This window comes from Oryzias latipes, chromosome 14, assembly GCF_002234675.1.
Source record: "Oryzias latipes chromosome 14, ASM223467v1".
Taxonomy (NCBI): domain Eukaryota; kingdom Metazoa; phylum Chordata; class Actinopteri; order Beloniformes; family Adrianichthyidae; genus Oryzias; species Oryzias latipes.
This window is the reverse complement of record NC_019872.2, coordinates 27,440,723-27,463,301: the sequence shown is the minus strand read 5'-3', so window position 1 is coordinate 27,463,301 and position 22,579 is coordinate 27,440,723. Positions and strand designations below refer to the sequence as shown.

Below are 22,579 nucleotides of genomic sequence, written 5' to 3'. Positions count from 1 at the left end.
GGCGAGAGACTGAATCAGCTTGACTTTGTTCTTTCACATTGACATCTGGTAACTGAAGCCGTTTTTCTGTAAGTAAATAAAAATCAGGCGAAAACATCAACTGATTGCTTTTTTTTTTTATTGGTGTCAGCAGATACAATAACGGAGACTTTGCATTCAAACTCTACTCTTTCCTCAGGTGAAGCATCAGGAGGCGGTTTGACAGCAACATGATTGGCGGGTCACAGAGTCAAACATCAGTCCTGACCTGTCCATCAATTATCAGGGTTCAGTGAGGAGGCGGGGACTTCTCCGGAGTCCGACAGTGAAAACCAAGTGCCCACGTTTACTACAAACTTTTTCATTTGTTGAACCAATCAAGTTAAATCCACAGATCCAGTAAAAGTGTGTGTAGAAAGTGCTCCAAGCTGCAAAACTACAGACAACTGGGGCGGCACTCATGTCCTATTTACACGCTGATGCGCCGTGTCATTCTGGATGACCCAAAAAACATCATTTTCATCTCCGTTTCGCTCATAAACTGCCTGTTGGCATAAACTGTAGTGATATTTGTGATGCTACATTCATGCACAGAGTTCTGAAACCTCCAGAGAAGCTGTGATCAAGTCCCCAAAAGATGCATTTCAAACAACTCGCTGATAAAAAAAAAAAAAACCTTCTTATAAAGAGTAATGCACAGTCTTCAGACCCTTCAACTAAGTGGTCAAACAGGGAAAACTACCTCCTCTCAGTTTTTATTCATAAATAATTTCAGATAGGAACATTAATGTTCTGTTTGTCACATCTTTGTTTCCTAAATATCTGATCTGCCTCTTTCCACGTCTTTTTCGTGGATTATTGGACATTAGTTGGATTATAAAAGCTTGACTATAATACAAAAAAGGCAGAAACCTGGGAATAAGCCTCTCCAGTGTCAGCATAAATATTCTAGCTTCTTTGAACGCGACTAAACAGGATGTGACATCACATCTCAGCAATGCTCTGAAACCAAACTGGTTTTTCCCTCATTTTCCCAGATGGAGGCGCTGTAGAGCACTGAAACTTTAGTTTTTCTGTTGACCGTTGGCTGCTCTTTATTCACAGACGGCTGCTTTTCTAGAGATCTTGCTTCAGCAGGCAAAGGACAGCTGAAGAACATTAACGGGGTTCTTGGATCAAGGCGTGACCTTGTTTTTGAAGCACTAGAAGTGATGGGGAAGCTTGCAGGAGGATTGATGTCAGCAGAACCCGGTGGCTGCGGCTGCAGATCGGCCGGAACAGCCTCCCAAACCCTGAAGCTGAAGAGCGGCTCCAAATCCCGGCGGAGAAAAAAAAGCGTTTGGATTTTTATGGACACTGAAGCTTGTTGTAGATGGAAAAGGCACAGCTAGTCTTTCTCAAAGGGAGGGGGGAGATTTGACCTGTAGAAACCGTTAGAGATTTTGCTTTCAAAAATAGGCGCTTTGATAGTTTAGGCGTTGAATCATCTCAGTTGTCCAAATGTTAATTTCTGTTTTAGGTTTTCAGCTAATTTCTGCTGTTTCTGGGCAACACTTTGAATACTTTCACACCTGAAAGTGTTGACTCTTTCCACCTTAAGGTCTTGATTCTCTTTGTGTCAAACTTCTCCTCTTCAGACCAATAAATCCAGTGTTTCACAACATTTATCCAGCGTATTTTAGGAGTCATCCCATCATATTTGTCTGCTACAGTGAAGCATTCTTCATTAGGATTGAGGTTTCCTCTCCTGCCTCTTAAAGCCTTCATCGGGATGTTTTCAGAGGCTCCAGTTTCTTCAACAAACAGCTGGACTTCTGTCTTCATTGGAGTCCGTCTGAAAGAAAACCAGGCACAGCGTTTAGGGAGCGTTCATCATGGAGGAAGGCCGACCTCAGGGAGCAGAAACCAACCCGTGTTGTCAGAGTCGGGAACGGCATCGCCGTGAATTTGACGCAGTTCTTTGTACTTCATCTCCACTTCCTGGAACCGTGAAAACAAAAACGATTACCAGGCAACGACACAACAAAATGTTCTCTCACAAAAGAGAGACAGATGCTGAAAGTTTCAAAGCTGCAGGTTTTATTTTCCTCCTGCTTCACGATCAAAATGAATCATTTAAAGATCACCCCCTATTTGGTCAATTAACTGTTAATAAGAACACTGTTAATATATTTATTAATCCCATACAAGCAATTTATAGATAGCTTGTGAATAGGATTAACAAATGCTAATAAATGTCTTTATGCTTGTTAATGTCTTATAAGTAGTTTATTAAGGACTCTTATTATAAAGCGTTACCTAAAAAGGTGAATTAAACAAAACCACAGAATAAACTGGAAAAAGGGCAAAGAAACAACATAATAGTGGCTACTTGGTGAACTCCACCAAGCTCCAATTGCTTTAGCTTTTTAAATAAGCTTCAATCAGGAAGTCAGAGTGACAGGTGTTGCTTTGAACATCCTCTGAAGGTGGTAACCTCCATCCATTTTCAGAACCCACTAAATCACTTTCGGGGTCATGGGGTTGCTGGAGCCTGTCCTAACCACTGTTGGGTGAAATCGGGGTTCACCTCAAACAGGTCGCCAGTCGGTCACGAGGGTACACAACCACACACACACACACACAACTAACAGACAATTTAGACAATTTACTTCATCTATGAAACGTTTTTGCACTGTGGGAAGAAGTGCCTGGAGCAAACCCCAGCCGGGATTTGAACCAGGGCCTTCTAGCTGTGAGGTGAGAGTGTTGACCACTACACAACCACATGCTTACATTTAGAAGCATTGATATAAATTATGAACCAGAGATGATAGTCCCTCACAATAAAAGACAAATTTCAATGTATTAAGGACTCCCCTCATTCTGTAATCACACTAATTTAATTAAAGTTTTTTTTATTTGAGCCTTTGTATGCGGTCATGCTGGAATAAACGTTTGTCCAACACGTAAAGGTACGTTTTGCTGAAACATCTTTGCAAAGTGAACAAAGTCTCTTCAGTTTCTGTGGGGTCAAAAAATGCTCTTATTTTGAAGGATGGAGGTATCTGTAGCTCTGTTGGTTGGTTGGTTTGCTTGAAGGTTTGATTCCTGACTGGACACACCAACTCCTCACTGGCCTGCAGTTGAATGGTCTACTGCTTTTAAACCAGAACTTGTGCATGACGAAAACTCCTGAACAGATCAGGACCCCCCTCACTAAAATGTGCAAAATGTTAGGAGCGTATGAGGAGCATTTCCATCTGAGCTCGATATGCACCTCGTCATACATCAACAGGGCGTGGTGGAGCTTTTGCCGCCCCCGTCGTACCTTCAGGTGCTGCAGGTCGGCCTGCAGGAGGCGCAGGTAGGTCATCAGCTGCCTGCTCAGGTTGGGTCCATTCGCCCCCGCCTGCGAAGAGGAGGACAGCAGCTTCCTGATGTCGATGGCGACGTCCACGTCTGCGTCATCTTCAGCAGTGCTCTCGTCGGAGCATCCTCCAAAATCAAACACCGCAAAACCTCCTGGATGGAAGTCAAGACAGTTTTTTTTTTTAATGAACGTGTTCCAGAAGGAAAAGCTCAGCAGATCTTTGGACCGGCAACCCACCATTTTGCTCTGCGGTTTCCAGAAGCCCTTCGGCTGCAGAGGAGGGCTGCGGGTTCTCTTTGGCAGGACCGCCCTCCTCACAACCTGAGTCGATCTGAGCGGGCGGAAAGCTGTTCATCTGAACTGCCCCGTTCGGCTTGTTTGCCCCGCCTTCCTCCTCCGCCTCTCTGCTCTTCAAGTGAGTGAAGAGGATCTGCCTCAGTGTCGCCACTGGAACAGAAGCAGGGGAGCAATGACTTCTTTCTTATGTTGGCGGAACATCTCAGAGTCAGATCTGTGCAGAGGACCTACAGGTCTGCAGAGCTTCTTCAGCTTTGGAGGAGGGGAAGCTGAACTCCATGTTCTCCTCGCTTTGGATGGCGATACCCTGACGGGATCCTGCAGATTCCCGCAGCAGCCTCTCAGCCAGCTGCCCGTTCAAGAAGGCCTCCAGTTCTGCTTCATCCACCTCCTCCACCTCCTCCTCAACCTCCTCTCTTTCTGTCACTGGCAGCTCCTCTTCCTCTGATCTCTCTGCCACAGTCAGCTCCTCTACCTCTTGCCTGCCTGTTACAGTCAGCTCCTCTTCCTCTTGCCTGCCTGTTACAGTCAGCTCCTCTTCTTCATCTTCCGATTTTAGGCAGTCAAAAGGGTTGACGGGAGCTGGAATGTCGAGAGGAAGGGCAGCCTCTTTATCTGGAAGGCAGATAAACACATTAAAGTAGAAAAACCTGCCTTGAAATTCATTTTGCTCCTATAGAACCATTGGTATCATATTTGATCCACGCATTTCTGAGACCCCTATCTTATTAGCGTGATGCAAACTTTCCTTAAAAAACCATTTTACATGACGTGGTCAATGTTTTCTGCCCCCTTTAGTTCATTATCACTCCACTAGGGGCAGTAGATGGGCTTTTCCTGCTTATTTCAAAATGGCTGCTCCCTCAAAAACACTTTTGGTGGGCGAAATTTAGCTATTTTCCAAAACTTTTTGGTGAGAATAACCCATCTATTGTTATCCCAAATTTGAACCCTTTAACCCCTGAGCCGCCATCAACAACAGAAGAAGAACACACCGTCTTTGCCTCTTTCTACGTATTCCAAAAGATCCTAAAAGGTGAGAAAAGCAGCTTGGCGACGGGATTAGTCACCTATTGTTGTGTATCTGTTCCTTTCAAATACAAGGGTTTGTTTTAGCTAAAATGCTCCTGGTGTTCAATCTGCTCTATACCGATCTTACAGATTTGTCATTGATTCCCATCATCCTGTCTGCATTCAGTTTCTTCTGTGGGTTTCCTAGGACCAAACACCTCCATGGACGCGAAGAGTGTGGACAGAAACTGCTTCAGCGATCAAAAAAAGTCCCTTCTATTTTTGCACAATCATCCAGACAAACAAATTTTAGACCTTTTAAGCGCTTTATAATGTTAATTCCTCACAAAAAACATCCCCAAAGCGGGATTTTGATCCATTCGCACATTTCTGAGGATTCCTCCCAAAACCTGCACTCTTAACACAAGCCCCTCCCAATCCCTGAAAACAAGCGGGTTCTCACATTGTGACATCACAAAGTGAAGAACAGCCCTTTACAGGAAGAGTCTGCGCTGACAGCCCCATCCCCAGGCTAACAGACACGCCCACTTTCTATGTGCAGCTAGCTCGGACAAACGTTTTCTGTTTATATGAACAAAATGCACATCCATCTTTGCAAAAGTTCAGATGTTTGTTTTTGTGGGAGAAACCCATAGGATGACATCATAAAATGGGCAGGAAAATGAGCTGTAAAAGTAGCTCATTTCATTTTAAAAAATAGTTCTTTAGTGTGCCAAAGGTAATATATTTTCATATTTATGGATATAGCAGGATATCGGCCCCTTTAACTAGTAATACTTGCTGTGTAGAAAAATGCTAAATTGGTTGATGATGAATTCTTTATAAAACAGTTGCATCATGTTAAAAATGTGAGACAGTGGCTAAATAAGGCATTTCTTATCCTGAACAGTACTGTCAATTTTTTTGCATCTTAAAATAAAATGGTTGTGATCAAAAACTTACCAAATTACCAAATGGATTATAATTAAAATGACGTATATTTCATCTAAAACATATTCTTAACCATCTTAATTTCCCCCAAAAAGTAAATTTTCTGTCAATTCTTTGATGTATTGGGCTACATAGGGTTAAATCTTCCTAAAATACCTGACGACGTGATGCTTCCATTGGTCACAGCGTTGGTCTGCGCGCCGGCTTTGGGGATGTTGCTGTTCATAATCTCGATAACGTCCCGCTCGGCTCTGAAACAAACTCGCAGAGTGAGCAAACAAAAACGGTGGCGAGCGGCGACCTCAGAGCAGCATCAAACTCACTCCGTCTGAGGTTGAGGCAAGCCACTGTTATGAGATTTGGCCTTCATGGAGTCCGCACTTTGAGTGATCAGATATTGCCACCTAAACGAGCAGAGATGAATATTAAAATATATTTAAATATTGTAAATAAATAAAAAACACACAGACTCACATTCTCTGGTCCGTGACAGTCTGAGCCGTCAGCTCGTAAATTTGAGCTCCGTTTTCCGACATGGACAGAACGAAGAAGGACTTGTTGTCTGATGTGGACAAAAACATAAACAGTGGGACTTTATTACATAATATTAAAAGCCCCAAGTTTGTGTCACACAGCCACAATGTACATTTTGCACATTTTCCATGTATGAAATTTTGGTTTTTCGTGATTCTTGCCTGATAAACGTAATTCATACGTGAGTAGATGTCTGTCAATGTGCGCAGATGTCTGTCGAGGGTTTCGGCCAACGGGACTTTACGTAAATTTTTGTTCGGTTGAGAATTACGCAGTTTATGTGTATTTTACGTAGTTTATGCACAATTATTACATAAATTTTACGCAATTCTGCGTGATTTTTGCGAGATACATCCTCAAATTTGTGGCTTTGTCTAACTGGCTTTTCCCGCATGAACTGACGATGTATAACTTTGCCACATGTATCACGTTAAAAATACCCTTTTTTGCGTGATTTATTCGTACTTCTTCCGTGGTTTTAACCTGGTTCATTCATGACACATCTGTGAAAATTTCACGAAAAGACAACAACTTTTCTCACTCTTTCCATGTATTTTCACATATGCCCAATTTTCCTATGGGCAATGTACGCAAAATGTACGTAGAGCCTGTGGAACACGGCCTTTTGTCAATGAGGGTTGACCCGTGTGGGGGCTGCAGGTTTTTGGGTTGTCCAGGTCCATGGAGAGTCACAGAGAGGAGCAGTTGGATCTCAGGTGTTCTTTTGCGGTGTGTAGGACCACCTCGAGGGACGCCATGAAAATGTAAAGTATCATTGTCGTGTGTGTGCGGTAAGTGTACTTGTCTTTGTAAGGCTAATGGTAGTTGCACACATTTTTGGTCGTATGGGTGATCCTGTCGTACGGTGCCATAACGCCACACCTTAGTCGTGAGTGTGCTGCGAGTACGTGCCCACACAACCTGCATTCTGATATTGCATTCTAATGTCCAATCCATATGACAAGCCTGTTTCTAAACCCCTTCAGTTACCTTTATGTGTTAAACAAGTGTTATGTAAAAATGTACATGAGTGTTTTCTCTCTTCAATTTACCAAGGGGATTACTATGGTGGTTCATAAGGGTCAAAACACAACACTTTAGATTCGCAACACAATACAAAATAACACGCTACACTTTGTCACAACGCTCAAGAAATTAACTGACAACACGAAACAATAACTCAAAAGAAAGTATACCTGCAACGGAAGTTGCTCTGTTTTTATTCTGAAATTTCCCCTGGGCTAAAACATCGGTAATCACATCTCCATTCAGGATTCATGAGATCGTTCAAAGATTCTAAATTGATTTTGTTGTGTGATTTTGTTGGTTAAATGTTTCATCTTGTGAGTTATTGTTTTGTGTTGTGAGTTAATTGTTTCATATTGTGAGTTAATTGTTTCGTGTTAAGAGTTCATTGTTTTGTGTTGAAAGTTATTTTTTCGTGTTGTGAGTTAAATGTTTTGTGTTGTGAGTTAAATGTTTTGTGTTGTGAGTTAAATGTTTTGTGTTGTGAGTTATTGTTTCGTGTTGTGAGTTAAATGTTTCGTGTTGTGTGTTTTAGCGTTGTCACAAATTGTAGTGTGTTATTTTGTGTTGTGTTTCAGTGCGATTCATGTATTGTCCCTCTTTTCCTCTCCCCTCCTGGGGAGTGGGAGTGCTTCCAGACTCCAGTTGGCTCATCCGTGCTCCAGTTCCTGACCGTTTACCTCGTCTCTGCTCCTGCTCCTACACCTGGCTGTGGTTCCTGTCTCCGGCTCGACTCGCGCCTTTGACTGTCCCGATAACCACGGCTGGATGAAGCTCGTCTGCTGGACTTTTATATATGTAGTTGTAGATTTTGATAAGTCAATTCTTCTCTAAGATTTCTGGTAAATCGCCTGTCCGTCCTGGGGGAGGATCCCTCCTTCATGTGGGCACCCCTGAGGTTTCTTCGTTTTTTCCGGAATCCTTTTTTTTGGGGAGTTTTTCCTTACCGCGAAGGGGGTCTAAGGGCAGGGATGCCAGTATAGCTTAGTCAGTTTGTTAGTTCATTTTAGTATTTTTCTATTGAACTCTTTGTATTCGTGATCCTTTTGAGTTCATGTTTTACTTCAAAGCCAATCGAGACGACTGTTGTTGTGATTTTGGGCTATACAAATAAAATTGAATTGAATTGTTATTTTGATGTGCAAATCTTTAGTGTTGTGTTGTGACCCTTCTGGGCCACCGTAGTTTAGGACCTTGATGTTTTGGGCAGACCACCTACGTACAGGTTTGCCCATTTTTTACCTGCGAGCAGCCCATGTCAACTCGTACGGGCAGTTGTTACAAAGACACAAATTAAACGGAAGAGTACAAAAATACAAACAAAAAAGTTAAAAGTTAGAACTCCAGCAAACTAAAAAACCTCAAACAGTTTGTATTTCCTGTTAGGACACCAAAAACCCAAACAGCCAGGGTGTGCCATCATCACTTAAAAAAAGTATTCAAAAAAATGATCAAAACCTTCAATACTGAAAACGCTCTTTAGGACTGACGGCTTTACCAGTTGCCACGGGTCGGACGAGAACAGTGTTGAGTTTGATGATGGGGCTGAAGATGTTCTTCAGATCAGCAATGCTGGCGAGATTCTTGCCGTGCAGCTTGAGTACCAGACGCTCATCTTGCTTCTGCAGCAGAACCATGATGTCCTCCAGCAGCAGAGTGTAAAGCTCTGAAACAAAGGTTCACGTCTGGAAATCACTTTGGATAAATAAAGAGACAGATGAGGCTCTCTGCAGGAGGAAGTTCGTTTGATCAAATCAGGTAGTTTGCAGTTTTTTTATCTCAACTCGTGGGAGTTTTCTGCAAACAGCTTCCTGCAGCACACACAATCATACGTCATGAGTGGTGTTGTGTGACCCGTGGACGCTACTCGCCGCCGCCTTCGTGGCCCTCCTAGATGCCTCTCACTCTCCTCTTCTCTGGTCAGAGCTGCACGGGACAAATTCACTTTTTCAAAATAGCGGCTTTTCTGTTCGTTTTATCTCCATAGCAACCATTTAATTTTTTGGTCACCTGGGAGTGACGGACAGGTCTATGTAATTTTTAGAAGAATCCGCACTAGTAAATTCTAGGATTTTCTTGGCAACTGAGGTTTTTTGTTAATCACGACCACATTCCTAAAATGGTCATATCATATGTCATATCGTTGCATTCAATTTGAGCCAGGGATTCCTGTATGACATTTTCACAATATTCAAGTAAAATGTATGTAAGCAACAGGGAACGCCACTTTTACGAGCTCGCCATCCAAACACCAGTCAAAATTTACAAACTTTTTTGTAAATTTTTCGCAATTATGCTTGAGGAGTTAGAGGGAAGAGTTTAAACTTGCAGAATGTACTGAAAGTCAATTTTTTAAAGACAAAATAGACTCACAGGATTTGTGTGTGTGTAATTTTTGCACGTTTGTGTGTAACATTTGATTTGTGTGTGCACAATGATGTATTCAGATGTACACTCCATTGTCAAAAACATACACATCTTTAAATCACATGCACCTATCGCCTGACACACACAGCAGACAATATCACATATCACTCCTTTCACTGTGAGATTTGTGCATGGATGTTGCGTTACAGTGGTGCTAGAATGCTGGGTCATCAGAGTTTTCATATCCACCGCTTTGAACTTGAATAATAACTAGTAAAAACTTCACAACTTGAATAACTCCAATATCTGTATTTTATTTGACTTCCTGTTCTCCAGACGCTCAAACCAACAGCAATTTATAAAAAATCAGAAAAGCAGAAGAAGATACCAATTGTCTTGTCTCTGTTGACTTTCCAGGACAAAGGCCCCTCGTGCACCATCTTCTTTTTGGTCAGATCGAGGTTCTGGGTGGGAAAAGAAATCCCCGTGAGGTGCAGACCCACAGAGGTGACACTAAAGTGGACGTTTTCATGTTTTCGTACCTTCAGCTCCAGAATCAGAGGGTTTTCGCTCTGTTTGAGCGAGGAGAGGTCTAACCGGCGCATATACTCTTCCAACCGCTGTTCAAAGACAAAGTACTTCAGATTCCAACAGTCGGACTCGAACGAGGCGTGGGGTTTTCTATCTACCTGTTTGTTTTCCGCCTCTTTCACAGCCTGGTTGACATGGTTGAGGATCTTCTTGCAACATTCTGCAGCTTTCCTGACTTTGTCCCTTTCCTCTCCCTCATCTGTTGGTAAATAATATATTTTTTTTAAAACTAGAAGGAGCTGCATTTCCAGATGAAAATGCAGGGTTGAATGCTATATTGGTGAATGAAAATGAAACTTAAAGGGTAACAATTGAAAAAAAGACAGAAAGAAATGATCAAAGTTGACCATGGATAAAGTGAAAACAGCACAATAACAAAAAAAGACATTTTTGTGAAAAACGCCAGGGATTCCAAGGATTCCCCATGTATTTCAATGGAGGCAAAAATCCTGGGAATCCTGGAATATCTTGACAAGTTCAAGGATTTGAAGGAACAAAAGTCACAGCAGGAAAGAGCTGAAAGAGACTATTCAGATGACATTTGAATAGTCATCTGAAAACTCGTAGAAGGAGTTAAGCCCCCAAAAAATGGAGGAAGATTGTAATAAAGAAAGAGAAACAGGAAAACAATGGGTTGAATACTTTACAGCATTCAGCCCATAAACTGGTGGGGAACAAGCGATACAGCTGCTGGTCGTACCCGTGTACTTAGTGATATTAGCCAGCAGGAGCGGGTACTTGGTGACCCTCTGCATCTCCACAGGGATGATGTCCTTCAGCTGCAGCCTGCGGCACAAACGGTTGCTTTCTGCTTCCTGAGTCCAGACAATCAAAAAAAAAAGGAGAAATATTGCAGACCTAACACATTTAATCTCTTAAAATACCAAAAATAAAAACCATCTCTGTGACGGAGTTTGAGTCTGGGCTCACCTGCATGAATGAGTTAAACCTCTGGTCCTTTTTCTTCTTCGTCTTGATGAGCTCCAGAGCTGAAGGCTGGTTGCTGCAGAAAGTTCCCACCGCTCTCTTCATCTTCTCCTCCTCCTCCCCGCTGAACTGAGACGAGAAACCAAAATGACATGAAGCACGTCACTCGACTTTTCCGTCGTATTATGCATACGTGTCTCCTGCCACGCCCGCCTCACCCATGAGAGGAGGTCGTCTCCGATCTGCCCGATCACTGACGTCTCGCTGCGTTTCCTGACGGCGGCCATGTGTTCCGTTATGGAAACTGTTGGAGAAAGAACCGATCTCTTGATTTTTTTGGGGACCTGCTGTTGGTGTCATCTAAACCAGCGGCTTCTATCAACTTTTTTCATTTTTAAGGTCAGATAATATTGTTACGGACCAACTTGTACGAGGCCAAAGTGGGCAACCAATTTTATTTTATTTTTTTGAGCTTCCAGTTTCTCTTAACTTTTGAGGGGAACATTTATCTTCATCCTCTGTAAAACATCTGCAGCTGCTTTCAACTTTATTTGTTCCCTAGATTTTGTGTAGAAACCGTTAACACAGTTTTTCCCCTAACCCACTGTGGCGTTGTCACTTTATTACTTAATATGATGTCAGGGTGTAGATATGCTGTCTGAGGGTTAAAAACATACTGACAAAAAAAAAAAAGAGCCAAGAGGTTCTCTGAGTTGCAGAAATTAACTCATGGAGTTCTGTGTAAAAAAACAACAAATTCTGCTGAAAAGTTGGTTGTGGTCTTTGCCAGAACCGCTGTGAGCCGTTTATCTGGTGGAAGGGAGCCACGCCCCTCCAAGCTTATTGATTGGGGCCGGTGTCTTGACGCCAGAGGGAAGAAGGAAACAGAAAACCCCAGAAGAAGACGCGTTTGGGGGGCCATTAGAAAAAAGAAGAAGAAAAAAGCTCTTTCTCGCCAGAGCGTCCTACTTCCTGTCTGACTGGACTTACACATCCTGGCTTTTGGAGTCCAGTACAAAGTCTGGCGAGTGTAAACAGGAGGACCCCCATCTGCGGGTGTGTAACTGAGTCGAGACCAGTGGTGGGGGGGAGAGCTGGGGGGAGAGCTACATTTTTTTTTTCTTGGGGCGCCGTAGACTTTTGTTTTTACGGTATACCAGAGAAACTGATTTTTGTCCTCGTGTTTTTGCTTCATTTGGATGAATTTATGGACGTGGACGATAGAATAGAATAGAATACAATAGAATATCTCTATTTATATAGCACTTTCCCAGAACGAATCACAGTGCTTTAACAAAAGGAGCATTAGATCATATAAAAAATAAAGAAGCAATAAAATATAATAATAATAAAACAAAACACAGTAAAACATAGAAAAGCAAGGAATAAAATCAACTAAAAGCTCTCCTGAATAAAACGTCTTGATCTGAAACTACAAACATTAAACAGAGTCAATCCGACACAACGACAATGGGAAGGAGTTCCAAAGATGATTAATTAATTGATTAATTAAATAAAAATTGTACCCTATTTATTATTTTATTTTTATAGACAAACATTAATTAGTGTTTATTAAAAGTGGAATCTAAAAAAAACTTTATTATTATGGTCTGTGTGAACAACTGTCACAATAAATCCATGTTTGGAGCAAAGAGTCCTGGTTTTTGTTGGTTAAATGCAGCTTTTATTTTGAAGTTGAAGGCTCTTCTTCACTTTTCTGTTAAAAGAAACTTTCCAAATACGTTTGTCTTTTGTAAACCCTGCAAGCTTAAGGCTTTCGGTTTGGCGGTCGGTGCATCTATTTAAGAAAGTCGCGGATGGATTTTTGTGTCACGATCACGAATGAGTCGAGTGTGGTGGAGAGAATCCAGAAGTTTTCCAAAATAAAACTTCCTTCAGAATCAGATGAGAAATCAAATAAAACAAATGTAGGTGAGGGTTTTTTTTTCTTCTGCAAGCCCGGTACCAACTGTCTCATGGACCGGTACCACTGGTCCAAATGATACTGTCAAACACTAAATGGCAGTAGCCTTTGTTTAGTAAGATATGAACCTAAAACTACCATTACCTCGCTAGTCTGGTCTTCAGTGTTAAAAAAAAGTTGTCATTAAGGTGCAAAAACATCGTTACCGTGCATCTGAATGATTTCTTCCAGGTTGACAAATATCTGCTTAACCTCCTCTGGCAGGAGGATGGCGTCCCTGCTCAGCCTCTGGCAGAAAACGCCGTCCAGCACCCTCAGCATGCGCAGGTGAGCGCGCTCAGTGTAAAACAGCTCTGCAGGAAGAACGCATCGAGGTCACTAGCTGGACGTTTCGGCTCCGTTTCACGGGTCGCCTCGGCCTCACCGTTGATGACCTCCTGCCGCTTGATCTCCTTCGGGGTGAGGGTGGCCAGGACGCCCCGGCTGACCAGCCTCTGCCAGTTCAGAGGGTCTTCCTCCGTCTCCGGCTCCCCGCCCTGGTCGTCCTCACTCTGGGTGTCGGCTGGACTCGCTGCACACTGAACATCCATCCTGCTGCAAGTTCAGGAAAAATGTTAACCTTTTATGTTTATTTGGGGGATCCAAAACTCTTTGTGGGAACTGGAAACAAAATAAATAAATAAAATAAAAAAGTTGGGTCCAGGTTTCCAGTTTCCACAAAGAATTTAGAAAAAAAATCCAACTTTGCTACCTGAAGGGCTCCTGATCGTCTTCCCGCTGCTCCAGGTTGGCGGCGCTGAAGTCGAACTGAGTGCTTGTTGGGCTGGAGAGGTTCTCATGGTGGTCGTTGGACTGCAGACCTTCAGTGGGTTTGGACAGCAGACAGATGGGAGACACGTCTGCAGGGGAAGGACAAAGTTCTGACAAACGCCGCTCAATTATCACCACTTTCATGGTGTACGTCCATTTTACTCCAGACGACTACTGTTGGAAGTTGGAGGATTATTTATTTTCCAAACCAGCGGAACTTTTTTTGCCAGAACTTGTGTTTTTATGCCTCTGAAAAACTAGAAGTTTGTTTTCAAGCAACCGTCAGCCTTTTTTTCCTGCAGCAATAGTGATTGAGGCTATAAACCGTTTTCAGAAAGTCCAAACGGGATCCCATAGGGGTTTTGGAGATCTACTCTGATGAATATTGTGCTTTTAACATGCTCTCGTGGCATTTTTCTAATGATGGAAGGTTATATGAAGAAAATTAAGCTCAAAATTAAATTTCTTACGTTTGAAAAAGACTGTATTTGTGACGTAGAAAATATGCCGGGCGGGCAACAAGCTCCCTACAACAAGCTGTCAGTAACAGGGATAGGAAGGGGGGCGGGGTTGCTCAAGGCCCACAACACAAGGTGAATTTCTAATGAACTCTTGCCGCCCTGCAGACACTAAGTCCTAGAAAAAACCACAGGATTTTTTTAAACATTTTGTCTAAAAACAGCATAATCATAATTAAAAGACCACTGGAAAGTCTTCAAAAATAGATAAAACAATGATTGGAGGGGGAAAATTAGGTTATAGGAGAACTTTTATAAGATAACTTTTTTACTAAATCTTTACCATCTGTTTTCAAGACTATGGTACCACAAGAAAAATATACAAAATTCAAAAACACACAAACACACTTAACTTTTGAATCAATTGTTCTAACTTTGAAAATCTCTGAGAAATAAATTCAATGCTAATATTTTAGCTAATTTTCTTTCAAAAGAACTTAAGATATTGAAGAAGTTAACTTTCATTTTAAAGGAACATAACACCTACAGATTTATTGTAGAAATACTAGAGATTTTTTTTTTTGGATAAATTAAGAAATTAAGCCTTTCAGGACGTTTTCTTAAACAGAAATATTGCAGAGTTCTGTGAAACAGGATTTTACTGCTGCCTCTGTCTCTGACAGTTTGTATCTATGTACAGGGGTGTCCAATTCCAGCCTGGGGGGCCGGTGTCCTACATGTTTTACAACCATTCCTGCCATTGAAGCTTCTTGTTGGTTAAACACACCTGATCCAGGTGATCAACAACAGATAAGGCAGAGTTTCTGGAAAACCAGGAGGTTTCTGGAAAACCTGCTCTAAATAGACACACAAAGCCAGTCCCGGCTCTGTGCGTCTTACTGGACTCTTACTGGAGTCGGAGTCTGGCCCGCTGGTGTCGGAGGTGGAGGCGGCGGTGGGGGAGCCGTGAGCCGTGGAGGTGCTGGAGGACACCGACTGGGTGCTGGTGTCCGACCCCTCGCTGAGCTGGTTGACCCGGTTTCTGACGAACCCGGCAGCAGAGGGGTCGGGCAGGTCGGAGACGCTGAAGGGCGACTGGGGAAGCTTTGGCGATCGCTGCTTGTTCAGCTCCACCGCTTTTCCAACTGCTCACAAAAAGAGTCAAGAGAAGGACGAACACGTATTAATACACTGATTGTACATCACAAAAGGACTCTGCAGCTTTCTGGAAACAAATGTTTGTTTCAATGAAACCCTAAAGTCTCAGTTTCAGTGATCCAAGACAGAACCTTGAAAAAACCACCACAGTTTTGAACCACTGCAAGTCCTGTTTTATCATTTCTATTAGTACAAACTGAGATTTTAATAATACACTCAAAAATGTTGAATTTTTATTCAAGGTCATGTTTTTCTAACTTTTTGATGTATTTCAAAATTAAACTATTTGTTTTATACTGGTATATTTCTAACTCTTTTTGAGTAAAAACAATCTGGACTCTTCCGAGAGTCGCTGTCATTTAGCTGTGGCACTAAAATATTTAAGGTCAGACCAAAAGAAAAAGCTTTCCAAAACGTCCTGACCATACGTGAAAAATTATTTTCAATAATTGATCGCGCCGTTCTTGACTGAAACAACTGCAGTTGACTATTTGTGGTGATTTTGTCTTGAGTTTTTTTAAATGTTTACAGCTCCACACTTTTTCACAGAATTGTTTGAATTCAGACTGGAAACAGTAAAATGTCATAAAACAGTCCAAACATTAAACTAGACACTACTTTGTGATACTTTTAACTTGACTTTTTAGAGTTCTGAGTTTGAGGCTGTTCTTTTTCAGTTTTTGTTGTTGTGCACAGCTGAAACCAACCCCAGACCATCACACTGCCACCACCATGTTTGACCATTGCTCTGGTGCATTGACTGTAAATAAGAACTGGACTGTGCGAGTGTGATGTCATCCTTTGAAAATGGTGTGTTTTTGGCTCCAACCAATATAGTCAATCCAGTCTCCATTTTTATTGGTTCTATGGGTGTCGTCATGTTGTTGCCAGACATCGTTAGCAAGCAGTGATTGGTCCGAGTCATCGTTTCTATAAAAAGTGAGCTTGTTGGATGGCCACACCCCTTCAAGTTTTTTTTAACCCTTTCCTGACTGCAACATGCATCTGTATTTGTATACCTTTAGATGGCAGCATAATGACTTTATTCTATACATTTATGGATTTAACAGATCTAGGTGAAAAAACTAAAATATCTTTTTCAAAACTAAGGATTGTTTGTTTTAACAAATAACTTTCACACACAAGTTAAAAATCGATTTTTTTCCCTGTAAAATTATTGTTGTTTTTATTGTATTTTCATGTCATTTAATCTGTTTGAACCAGTAAACCATGTTCTCCGCAGCTCTGCTTCCGTAAAGTTCGGGTTGAGCTGCAGTTCCCCCAGACCTGACGTGGAGTCCACTTTGCTCAGGCGGCGAGGCGGGTTGAGGATTTGGGACAGGAGATGTTTCTCAGGTCTTTTCACCTGCAACAAGACAGAAGTCCCAATTACCTCAGAGAAGTTCAGGTGAATTGATGTATGTGTGAAAGGGGGGAAGGGGGGTTGCACCTTAATCTTGGGTAGAAAGTTCATGAGTCCGCGTTTATGTTCGCGAGGCTCCTTCACTTTGACGCCGAGGTGTTTCATGTAGGTGAGAATCACGTACTGCATGGTTTGGCTTTCCAGGGCAAAGAAACAAAGAAACTGAGCTTTTTCTCTTCTGCACAGGAAAGATGAACTCGAAAGCAGCTCTGAAGGTATCAAAGTCTTGTGATGAGGTACTTCCTGCTTTAAATTTAGACTCTTCCCTGTACACTTATGCATGTGGTAAAACTGCAGAACAGAAACTAAAAAAACTTCTCTTTATCAGATCATCCTGCAGCAGCCAAACAAAAAAAAACCAAAACTCCCTCTTCTCACCACTTCTCTTCCTCTGTGGGCTGTGAGGTCAACCTGCAACAGAAAATAACTTCATGAGTCACACAAGATATGTGCTCGTCTCTGCGGTGACGTGCGCGCTCACAGAATATCCTCGATCTTGGAGAGGACGCGCTCGGCGCAAGAGCATTCCTTCTCCAAAGTCGACTGCTCCTTTTTGCGCTCCGAGTCTAACCGGGACAGCTCGTCTTCGGCCAGCGTCAGACCCATGCTGCGCTTCTGCCTGCAACAGACCACGAGCTGCGTTAGCGGACTGTCGTTCAAGCTGTAAGGAAGAAAAAAAACTCCCCCGCTGCTGATACCTGAAGTCTTCCAGGTTGACGTGAAGTTCCGACAGAAGTGCTTCCTGGATGGACAGAGTGTACTGTCGGCAGAGCTCCTCGGGAATCAGCTCCAGCCTTCGCCTCTCTGCCACACCGGACAAAAAGTCAGGTTCTGGAAGCCCCAGGTCAGAACCAGACTCCCCAGAATGACAAGCCCAAACCATTGACCATATCAGAGAACTGGACAGAGTGTGACGTCTCCCATGGAAAACGGTTTATTCCCAGCTCCAACCAAAGGGAAGTCGATTCAGTCTCCCTTTATTCGCTATATGGACGCCGCCATGTTGGAGCCAGACGTCATTAGTAAACAGTGACTGGTCCCAGTCGGTCTGAGTCAACGTTTCTATGGCAACTGCCAATCAGGAGTGAGCTTGTTAGATGTCCCCACCCCTACCTCTTGAAATAGCAAATTTGCCAATCAAACATTTTGAACATTCCAAAAGACACCTCCTACTTTTATCGATGCATCTGAGTGGTCAGTTTTTAGCTTGAAAAAAGGAAAAATATCATGATAAAAAAATCAGGATTAGCCAGGAGGGAGGAGTCCCTCAGTCCAGTTCTCATCTCTAGTCAATGGCCCAAGCGCGGCGTACATATACGCCTAATCTTGATGCCTTCAGATCCACATGTGGATATTTTCAAACACCTGTTGGTGGAAGCTGATGTCTAAATCTGTGTTTTCGTACAATGCAAAAAAGCCTTAAAACACATTCAGCAGAAAACGTTTCAATTTTATATGTGTAAAAAATATATAAATATCACAAGTACCAAAGGTACAATGATCACAAATAAGGGTATGTCATTACCACATGTCCTGCTTATGTGATTATACACGTAATTGTCACTGTACTTTCCTTAGGCGTTCTTTCTTTCTTGCTATTTTGGAGTATTTGGTGTTGATGTAATTTTTTCAATGTCACTGACGGATTAATTGGTTGACTGATTGATACATTACCTAGTTCAGCTGCAACTGTTTCTGGCACTTGTACTTTCAGATTCTGGAAATAAGAAACAAAATTCAAGACATAAACCCTCAAAAGGATCTGTGGTGACGGACCAAAGATTGATAAAAAAAGAGTCTTACTCACAGCTGATCGATCCACAAAGAGTGAGTGGAACTCTAAGAAGAAGCGGCGAGTTTCTTTCGAGCTGGTTTGCTTGTGCATGTCAGCGTAAAGATAACACAGCTAAGAAAGAGATGTGACCTTTAAGATTGCTGACATTCACATTTTGAAATGTATTTTTGTGCTTTACTGAAAAAGAAAATAAAATAAAAAATCCAGACATCTAATGATAAAAAAAAGCCTATTTATTTGGAAATGGTGTTCCACAAGGCTCTATCCTGGATCCACTTCCATTTAGAATAAAACAAAAGTCACTGAAGTGTTTTATTGTTGTATTGTGACATACTTATGAGTAAACAGCCAGCAATGGCTTGAATGTCATTTAAATTTACAAATACATCTAAAATATAGAATATGACGAATAAGTCTATTATTTATTTCCAGTCAATTCAAAAAGGGAAAGTTGTATTTTTTAAAGAATCATTACATCTCTTCCTCCTTTTTCTTTGTGAAGGGTGTCTGTCTTCTGAACGTCTGTCAAGTTGGTCTTTCCTATGATTATAGAACTACAGACTCAGACTGAGACTTAAAGGCTCAGAGTAAATGATGGTGTAACACCATGAGTTTCCAAAACAGATTGTTTTTCCCAGTATTCTAATTTTCTATGTAAATGTATGTAAAATAATTCTATATAAAATAATAGATTCATGTTTTGAAATGACTGACAAAAAAATGTGGAATTTTTTTCACAATAATACAGTTTTCTATGATCCTCCTGTGATACCAGAGCAGAACAAACCTGGTCCACTTCCTATAAACATGAGCTTGTTTCACATGTAACAAAGTAAAAGTTTAATATTAATATATTCAAGAAAAATCAAAGCATTCATAAATAATTTTTCCCATAAATAAAGTTCCTTTGTTCCTAGTTATGATTGCAGTAATTCCAACCAAATTCCCCGAAAGATTCCGATCAGTTTTCTGGATGTTCACATACCAGAGGAGCAGGGTCAAACTGGGACACCACGTGATGGAGGAAGACTGCCAGGTGAGCCGGTCGACCCTTCAGAGACTCGATGCTCTGGAAACAGCTGCACTGTCCGCTGATCTGAAAGGGGGAGTTTTCCCTCATCAGACGGGAATCAAGTGGGGATTTGGATGTCAGGTACCTGAGAGGCTCTTCTGTGTGACCTGCTCTTGCTGATAGTCAAAGTAATCGTCCTCTGCTCCGATAATTTGGGGGTTGAGGAAGTAGGGGGGGCTTCCAATGATGCTCTGTGCACTGGAGTCCTGAGGGGAAATGAGGAATCCTGTTATGAAGGTTGGTCTCACTTGCAACAATGGCAAATAAAAACTGGTTGTTTTGTGATATTCAGTTGTTTCTCAATTCAATTCAATTTTATTTGTATAGCCCATATTCACAACAACAGTCGTCTCGATGGAGTTCGTATAGGTAATTGAAAAAGTTAAACATAATTGTATACATGATCAAAAAGATAATGTATACAAGATTCTCCAGATTGGTGAACTTTTAGCCAATCATTTTTCACCTGCTGGGATTAAATATCTGGACCTTTAAGTCATTTTTGTCATTGTGAGCCGTGTGTGTGCATTGTCTCTTTTTCTGTTGCCACGGTGAATTCAGTGAAGGAGACGGCCTTGTTTCAGATTTATGTTAGGAGTTGGTTTATGTTTAGGGTGAACTGGGGCCTTTTAGGGAACAGATTTGAAAAGCTTCGTCGCAATAAGGAATCCAACAGCACTTCAGTTTGGTAGGGGGGGGTTACATTTAGAATCAAAATGGCAGAGTGTAATTATGTTAAGCATTTGGCAACAATCTGTTTTTTTGTGTTTCTTTGCTGATAAGTATGTGTCAAACATGTTATGCAAGCTTCCATTCTAAGGAAGCGATAAAAATAAAAGTCAAAAACAGAAATGCTTTTTCCTTTTCAAAATGAAGCTGCTTTTTGTGAGTCAGTTCGGAGATACTCTAGTACAGCTCACATATTTACTTTGATTACCCCCCCCCCCATCTCCAAATCTATCTGACCACAGGATAAAACTGTAGAATAATTTCAGTTTTCTATACCTCAAAAAGGTCTGTCTACACTGCAGTCATGCTCATGTTTGATTGATGTTGATTTTCATGACTGACTGTACAACTAAAACTTTTTAGCTTGGTTGCCGTGGAGACTCAATAGGATCCAGGAAATCTATGGGGTCCAATCAGGATTGGCTCACAGTGAATAAAAGAACCAGAATTTAAGTTTGAAAGAAAAAAAAAGCATTTGGAAAACAGTTTTAAAAATATTATAATAAGCACTAGAAGGAACTGCACCAAGGATCAATCCTAAATTTTCAGTTTCAATTCATTTTTGGGGTTGATCCTAATTTCACATGGGGGTGGGGCTTTGAGCCTATTTGCTATCGGTACATGATTGACATTGGGTGACCGCTGAACAGCGAGAACGGCGTCTGTCGTTGGCGCCATCTGTCTCGTCCCTCCTTTGATGGTGAAGTACAGCAGGGAAAATGCTTCCCCACAGTTTAGTCAGTCCATCTTGTACGCCACATCAAAGGAGGGACGAGACAACAGACGCAACGACTGGTCACCCAATGTCAATCATGTCCCCATAGCCAATGCGCTCGAAGCCCCGCCCCCACGTAAAATAAGATTCAACCATTGACTATGAGAACTGGACTCAGTGACCCCTCCCCCCTGGTTCTCCAAACAGGAAGTGGTTCCAAGAAGCCAAAATCCCCCAGACGTCTACAGACAAACACAGGTAGAAACGTTTACTCTGTCATTCTATTGGTCAGAAGAACCATTCTGGATCTGATGGCTTTTTCAACATGTTTTCTGATAATCCTCTTTTTTTTCAGTATATTTTTTCTGTAGTTCAAGATGTTTAAGTTATAAAGTGACCAATCAGATGCCTCAATAAACATAGGTGGAGCCTGCTGGCTCCCACATCCAACGTTCAAAACGTTTGACAGATTCATGCCGCCTGCTTTAAGGGGCGTGGCCTTCCAACAAGCTAACTACTGACTGGTCAGAGTGGTTGCCATAAAAAACGTTGACTCTAAAGGCCCGTACACACCGGGACGAATATTCGCCAGGCGTTATTCGCCAGCGTTTTTCGCCACGTCTTTTGTGTTCACACCCAGGTGATTTTCGCTGACGATGAGCCGAGCGAACATGCAATTTCATTCCCTGACATTAGATGGCGCTTAATGTAAACAGAAATACTCCTGTACACAAGGTGGCGCTGCGCAACTTTACGATTCTTAAAGTCGCTTTTCACTCAGAAGAAGAGAGCAAGTATTTACGCGCTTGTCAGAATCAAACAAAGAAAACATGAATATTTCAAGCATCAGTAGCTCCAACTGGTACTTGGTAAGGGGATATTTAAGAATGTCCGTCATTATTTCTTCGCGGCAGTGTAGACGCTACTTGGCGTCTAACTTCTTCGCTGGTATGTGTGCTCAGCAAGGCAGTTTTGTGTTTGAGCGCCCCCAAGTTGTGTTTTACTGTAACTTCAGAAGCTCCAGACACGTGAGCAAAAGCGCCATTCTTATTGGTCGAATAGATTTCGACGCGATGCGTCGAAAAAAAAAAAACGAACCCAAGGCGTTTTTTTTTTTTTGACGCTTTGGCGCTTGGCGTTTTTTCGCCTCGGTGTGCACACTCACATTGGTGCCCTTTGTTTAGTCACGAGGCGTTAAACGTCGGCGAAAATCGCCGGCGAAATTCGTCCCGGTGTGAACAGGCCTTAAGCGACTCGGACCAATCACTGCTTACTGACGATGTCTTCTTCCAACATGACAGAATCCTTAGTGACTGAATTAACTTAAATTTGGTTGGAGCCAGAAGTCGACGGTCGACGTCACTCGCTCCAGTTCTCTGATACAGGCGATGGGATCGACGCCAAAAACAAAAAGTCTGAGTTAAAACTGTAAACGCGGGATTAAAAACGAAGAGGGAGAG

The 22,579-nt window shown here is 42.0% G+C and overlaps 1 protein-coding gene across 3 annotated transcripts in view; it reads right to left on the bottom strand.

Moving 5' to 3' along the window:
- Positions 1-100: 100 nt before the first annotated feature.
- Positions 101-22,579, bottom strand: part of LOC101168230 (rho guanine nucleotide exchange factor 12-like) — a 45,770-nt gene continuing 23,291 nt past the window's right edge. Inside the window, exons 9-37 of one of the 3 annotated variants that reach the window (XM_023962130.1) lie at positions 19,783-19,881; positions 19,589-19,699; positions 18,616-18,714; positions 18,483-18,525; positions 17,507-17,612; positions 17,290-17,427; positions 17,187-17,219; positions 16,836-16,944; positions 16,673-16,751; positions 15,139-15,372; positions 13,711-13,858; positions 13,384-13,553; positions 13,166-13,312; positions 11,254-11,339; positions 11,039-11,164; positions 10,809-10,923; positions 10,207-10,307; positions 10,060-10,137; positions 9,906-9,981; positions 8,649-8,816; positions 6,065-6,152; positions 5,914-5,994; positions 5,747-5,841; positions 4,170-4,243; positions 3,860-4,136; positions 3,569-3,778; positions 3,290-3,483; positions 1,890-1,959; positions 101-1,813 (exon numbers count right to left, since the gene is read on the bottom strand). In XM_023962130.1, coding sequence (XP_023817898.1) covers positions 1,800-1,813; positions 1,890-1,959; positions 3,290-3,483; positions 3,569-3,778; positions 3,860-4,136; positions 4,170-4,243; positions 5,747-5,841; positions 5,914-5,994; positions 6,065-6,152; positions 8,649-8,816; positions 9,906-9,981; positions 10,060-10,137; positions 10,207-10,307; positions 10,809-10,923; positions 11,039-11,164; positions 11,254-11,339; positions 13,166-13,312; positions 13,384-13,553; positions 13,711-13,858; positions 15,139-15,372; positions 16,673-16,751; positions 16,836-16,944; positions 17,187-17,219; positions 17,290-17,427; positions 17,507-17,612; positions 18,483-18,525; positions 18,616-18,714; positions 19,589-19,699; positions 19,783-19,881 — 3,369 coding nt within the window. In that variant the 3' untranslated portion in view covers positions 101-1,799. Of the gene's footprint in view, positions 1,814-1,889; positions 1,960-3,289; positions 3,484-3,568; positions 3,779-3,859; positions 4,244-5,746; positions 5,842-5,913; positions 5,995-6,064; positions 6,153-8,648; positions 8,817-9,905; positions 9,982-10,059; positions 10,138-10,206; positions 10,308-10,808; positions 10,924-11,038; positions 11,165-11,253; positions 11,340-13,165; positions 13,313-13,383; positions 13,554-13,710; positions 13,859-15,138; positions 15,373-16,672; positions 16,752-16,835; positions 16,945-17,186; positions 17,220-17,289; positions 17,428-17,506; positions 17,613-18,482; positions 18,526-18,615; positions 18,715-19,588; positions 19,700-19,782; positions 19,882-22,579 lie in introns of all 3 variants that reach the window. The other 2 variants (XM_023962129.1, XM_023962128.1) reach the window with 2 other exon arrangements.